General features: G+C 52.8%; 1 protein-coding gene across 1 annotated transcript in view; it reads left to right on the top strand.

Annotated features, from left to right (window-relative positions):
• SIRPA (signal-regulatory protein alpha) overlaps positions 1–4,708 on the top strand; it is a gene marked incomplete at its 5' end in the record, with an annotated part of 24,159 nt that extends 19,451 nt beyond the window's left edge. The window contains one exon of the mRNA XM_010836638.1: positions 2,175–4,708. Coding sequence (XP_010834940.1) covers positions 2,175–2,429 — 255 coding nt within the window. The remainder of the gene's footprint in view (positions 1–2,174) is intronic.
• Positions 4,709–4,957: the final 249 nt, after the last annotated feature.

Below are 4,957 nucleotides of genomic sequence, written 5' to 3'. Positions count from 1 at the left end.
CTTGGAAGGGCACCATACACCATGTGTTCTGTGTAAATGGTGCTGCTGGAGTTGGCTTTAGTGCTCTTCACGCCATCCGGCCTCCGTGCCTGTGCCTGGCCAGCCCCTCTACCCGGAGCACCCTTGCAGCCCTGTGTCTCTCACGTGCGGGAACACAGCACTGCACTGCCTTTGCTGATGGGAAGGCCCCATGTCATTGATCACCTCGTGCAACGGCACATGCCCCTGGAGCTGGCAGTTCCACCCCAGCATTATTGAGGAGGCTTGGCAGTCACCATGGTTGGTGGCCTGTTTCTGAGAACTCTGGCCCTGTCTGCACTGGCTGATGCTATCAGACCTTGGGAGGCAGAGGGTTCCTCAGCATCTTGTAAGGAGACAGGCCCAGCCCTGAACCTGGAATGAGAAAAGCCAGCTGTCCTTGACATTTCCCTGGCAGTTGTCATCGCTGTAGCTGTAATTTGTTGAAGAGAGCCAGGCTGGCAAAATGCACAGTGTTTGTAGGCCAGAACTCTCCCGACTCGATGCCAACCTCCCCTCCCCCACCAGCTCAGGCAATGATTAGAAATACAAGACAATTTCCAATCATGGGTCAGGAAGGCTTTTTCCCCAGTCATTTTACTTTCTGGCACTTTAAAAGTCAAAGTTCTTTCTGGAATTTTCCAGGGAAAGAATGATGGTGGAAAGAGCTGGTCACTGAATCCTGTACAGAATTTACAGTCAGTCGGGACTTACTGAGGACCTACTATGTGCCAAGCCCTGGGCAGTGAGCAGGGCTCTTGTGAGCTCGCAGCCCTGTAACTAGGACTCCCAGCCCTTAATGCTGGCATGGGTTTCCCAGAGAGAAGTGAGCAAGCATGCAGGGTTGAGGACAGGGGCCATGTGGTCGGACCACAGCTTTAGAGGCCAGCAGACCTCGACTCTTTTCTAGCTGTATGACTTTGACCCCATTATTTCACCTCCCTGGCTATAAGGTTCTTCACCATAAAGTGGGATAAATATGTCTTACCAAGCAGGGTTGTGATAGCACCTAAATCAGGTGATCCACGTGAGAGCCGTCAGGGTCTGAGGTTATTGTTGTGTGTCAGCTGGGATCATGGGTGTTGGTCATTCCCCTCCACTTCCACAGTTAAGTTGCTAGGCACAAAGAAGCGAAGTATCTTTCATGATGGGTAATTTCAAGATGGCAGTTGTGAGTGATAAGACAGGCACATAGGAGCAGCTCAGGTTTGCCAGGTGGTGGATTGCTGACATGTGCCGCACATCCACGCACCCGGCACGAGCCAGGCTCTGTCCTGAGACCAGCTCATCGGATCCTCCCAGTGACCATGGCAACAGATACTATTATTAGACCTACTTTAAAGATGGGGAAGCCAAGGCCCAGAGAGGCTAAGTGAACTGCCCAGTCCCTCCTCCAGAGAGAACAGAACCCGGATTCACACTCCGACTTCTGCCTACAAAACCTTTGCCTCCTGTTAACTGCTGCCCTCATTCTCACAAACTCCCATCCTCTCTTCCCCAGTCCCCAGCCTCAGCTAGAGTGGGGCTGGAAGAGTTGCCATCCATTTATTCATCTACCACTCATTCATTTATTCATTTAACATTGATTGTTTTTTTCTGTGCCAGCCTTGATTTTTGCATCATAACAAATGCCTAGTGAATACTTGTTTAATAAATGAGTAAATAAATGAATGTCCCCAGCCACTGGGGATCAGCATCTATGCACACCCCTGGACAGGCACAGGCGGTCCTAGCTAAGGGTGGGTGCTGTGATGGAGAAGCACAGAGGGAAGTGCAGAGTCACGGTCCTGGACCCAGCTGAGCGGAAGGTCTTAGGATGAAATTGACAGGGTGCGTTGGGCTTCATCACAAGGAGAAAGGGGGCTGGACTTTCTCAGCAGAGGAAAGCGCATCAGGAAAGGCAAGCAAGAACTGCAGGAGGGGTGACATTGAGGCAGGGCTATGAAGTGACCACACTGACGTTTAGGAAGAGCCTTCAGGCTATATGAGGAGGCTGATTGGAAGGGCAAGGCTGGAGACAGGTGACCTCGGCTGGAGAAGAGGGGACATGAATTAAGGCTGAGCTAGTGGAGGCCAAGAGGAGACAGAGCATCCGGACTTGATCCCAGTGGTGACTGGCAGGGGCTCCAGAATGACCTTCTCTCTATCTCATTTAGATCCAAGACAACAATGACATCACATATGCAGACCTGAACCTGCCCAAGGGGAAGAAATCAACCCCCAAGGCCAATGAACCGAACAACCACACGGAGTATGCCAGCATTCAGGCCCGCCCACCACCTGTGTCTGAGGACACCCTCACCTATGCTGACCTGGACATGGTCCACCTCAACCGGACCCCCAAGCAACCGGCCCCCAAGCCTGAGCCATCCTACTCAGAGTATGCCAGTGTCCAGGTCCAGAGGAAGTGAACAGGGCCGTGGTCATCTCTAGGGTCTGTCCCCATGAGCCTTCCTGTCCCACACGGAGCAGCCGTGGTGAGGACAACCAGCCCAGTTCCTGGGGGGCTAGGGTGGCAGAGGCCCTGGGACCCAGGAGTGAGGGTAGCTCTTGTCTCCTCAACCCAGTTGGCTCACCAGCATTTCCAGGGTAGCCATGACCCTCCAACGTGGCCACACATGGAGGCTGGTGTTGCCAAACCAGGCGGGGAGCTGGCCTGGAACTGGCCAGAGCCACTGTGGGTGCGAGAACTCTCAAGCCTCTGTCCATCAACTGTGGGTCTTGGTCATGGTCTTAGAGACCTCTGATTGCCTCCTTGACGCTCCGTGGCTTGATCTTCCAGAGTGAGGAGGGAGAAAACATACCTCCTCCTCCCCCCAAAACTACCAGCTGGGGCTTTGGGGAAAGCTATCCCCTTTAGATTGAACTGCCTGTCCATGGGGAAGCTAGACCCGCCTCCTGAGACCTGGTGCAGTGGCTGCCAGCAGTTCTGGCCTTCCCCGCCCTGGAGTGACCGGCCACAAGCCCTGGGGAGGAGAGGACCCTCTGAGGAACTCCTCCACCACCAAGGACTGAGGGACAGAAACACCCTTTCTCCTCGCAGCCCTCGAGACCTAGAGGACCCGTCATCTTGACTATGACGCTCCATGTGGCCCCACCTCTCCTTTCCAGACCTGAGTTCGCTTCCTTCAGCAAGCACTAACTCACAACATCTCGCTGTGGACGCCTGTAAATTATTGAGAAATGTGAAATGTGCAATCTTGAAACTGAGGTGTTAGAAAATTTGATCTGTGGTGTTTTGTTCTGTTTTTTTTTTTTTTTTTCTTAAAACAACAACAGCGTTATCTTGGCTCTTTGTCATGTGTTGATGTGCGTGGTTGGTCTTGCACAGTCTGGGGCTGAACGGTCAGTTGTCCAGGAGAGAATCACTCATGGCAGAAACTGAGTTCCTCCCGGTCCCAGAGCCCTGAGGGTGGGGCAGACGGTTCCAGGTTGGCTGCTCCATGGAGACACTTAGCCTTCCCTCCACATGGCTGGTTCTTCTGCTTCCTGAGCCCCCAGTGTGGTAAGTCTGAACCTGCCCCTATTTCTCCAGGCTGCCTCCTTCTCCACAAGGTCTGGTTGAGACCTCATGCCTCAGTATGCTTACCTGTAAAGAGGGGGGAGGAAAGACGCTGTCCCTCCCCTCCATCTCTCACAAGCACTTTAGGGCCATGCAGGGTAGGAAGCTGTGCCTGGCTGTACCCCCCGCCCCATCCCCTGTCATTCCAGCTCTCTGAAGACAGAATCTTTCATTTATGTTCCCAAACCCTATTTGGATCAAACTGGAATAAATCAAAGACAGCCAGGAGGCCTGGACATCTGTGAAGCCAGGAATGACCCACCGTCTGTCCCTCTGTCTCAAGAGGTTGGGCAGAGGCTCTGACCCCATTACCCTCAGAACCCTGGCCCTTCCAATTCAGTGTGGCAGCCTAGCTGGGCCCAGGGCAAGCAGGTGTCATAAGCCCTGTTTATTCAGTTTTCCCATGTAACTGATCCACTCTCAGAGCTGAGATGCTAATCTTCACTGCCCCCTGGGTCCAGCCATTGGATGCCCAAGGGAGTCCTGGCACAGGCTGTCAGAGCCAGAAGCTGAGCCATCCTGCCCATCAGCAGGTCCTCCAGGTGGAACCCTGGGAGGCCAGCACAGACCTGCCTCTCTGGGGAACAGTGATTTGTATTACATGATGGCATCCAGGAACTGGCTGAGCCAACAGGCCATGTGAGCAGCTTTGGCCCCATGAGCCGAGTTGTGGCATCTGGGAGCTCAGTGTCCCAGCCACCTGGCTCGAGCTACTTCCAAATTCCATAAGGTTGGCTTGTAAACCCTGGTCTCCCTCTCTTTTACCCAGAGAGAGCACACGTGTGTGAGCACACACAAGCACATACAGAATTTTAAAAGAATGTTTTCTTGGTGCCACTTTAATTTTATTTTGAATTTTGGAAGAGGAGTAAGGAATGAGGCCAAGGAAGTCATGTAGTTTAGACTTAGCCTGGCAGCCTGGAGATTCCCATACCTTGTGTATCGAACCCCAGGAAAAGGAAACGGTCCAAACAACAGTACGGAAGGAGCATGGTTTTGGGAGTTTATTTTCAGACTGTGGGGAAGGAAACAGGCCCCATTTTGTATATAGTTGCAACTTAAACTTTTTGGCTTGCAAAATATTTTTGTAATAAAGATTTCTGGGTAACAACAGCCCCTTTGGATGTTGAGTATCCTTGTCTCTGTGAGTTTGTCCTGTCCACATGAGCTTGGGAGAAGATCGCCTGGGCCCCTGGGCTTGGAAGCAGCCTCAGCGTTTGGGCCTCTCTCTGGGGCTTTCCAGGTGGCTCAGCGGTAAAGAATCCGCCTGCCAATGCAGGAGACACAGGTTCTACCCCTGGGGTGGGAAGATCCCCTGGAGAAGGAAATGGCAACCCACTCCAGTATTCTTGCCTGGAGAATTCCATGGACAGAGGA

This window comes from Bison bison, unplaced genomic scaffold (assembly GCF_000754665.1).
Source record: "Bison bison bison isolate TAMUID 2011002044 unplaced genomic scaffold, Bison_UMD1.0 scf7180017864063, whole genome shotgun sequence".
In the NCBI taxonomy this organism is placed as follows: Eukaryota; Metazoa; Chordata; class Mammalia; order Artiodactyla; family Bovidae; genus Bison; species Bison bison.
This window is presented reverse-complemented; position numbering and strand designations above follow the sequence as displayed.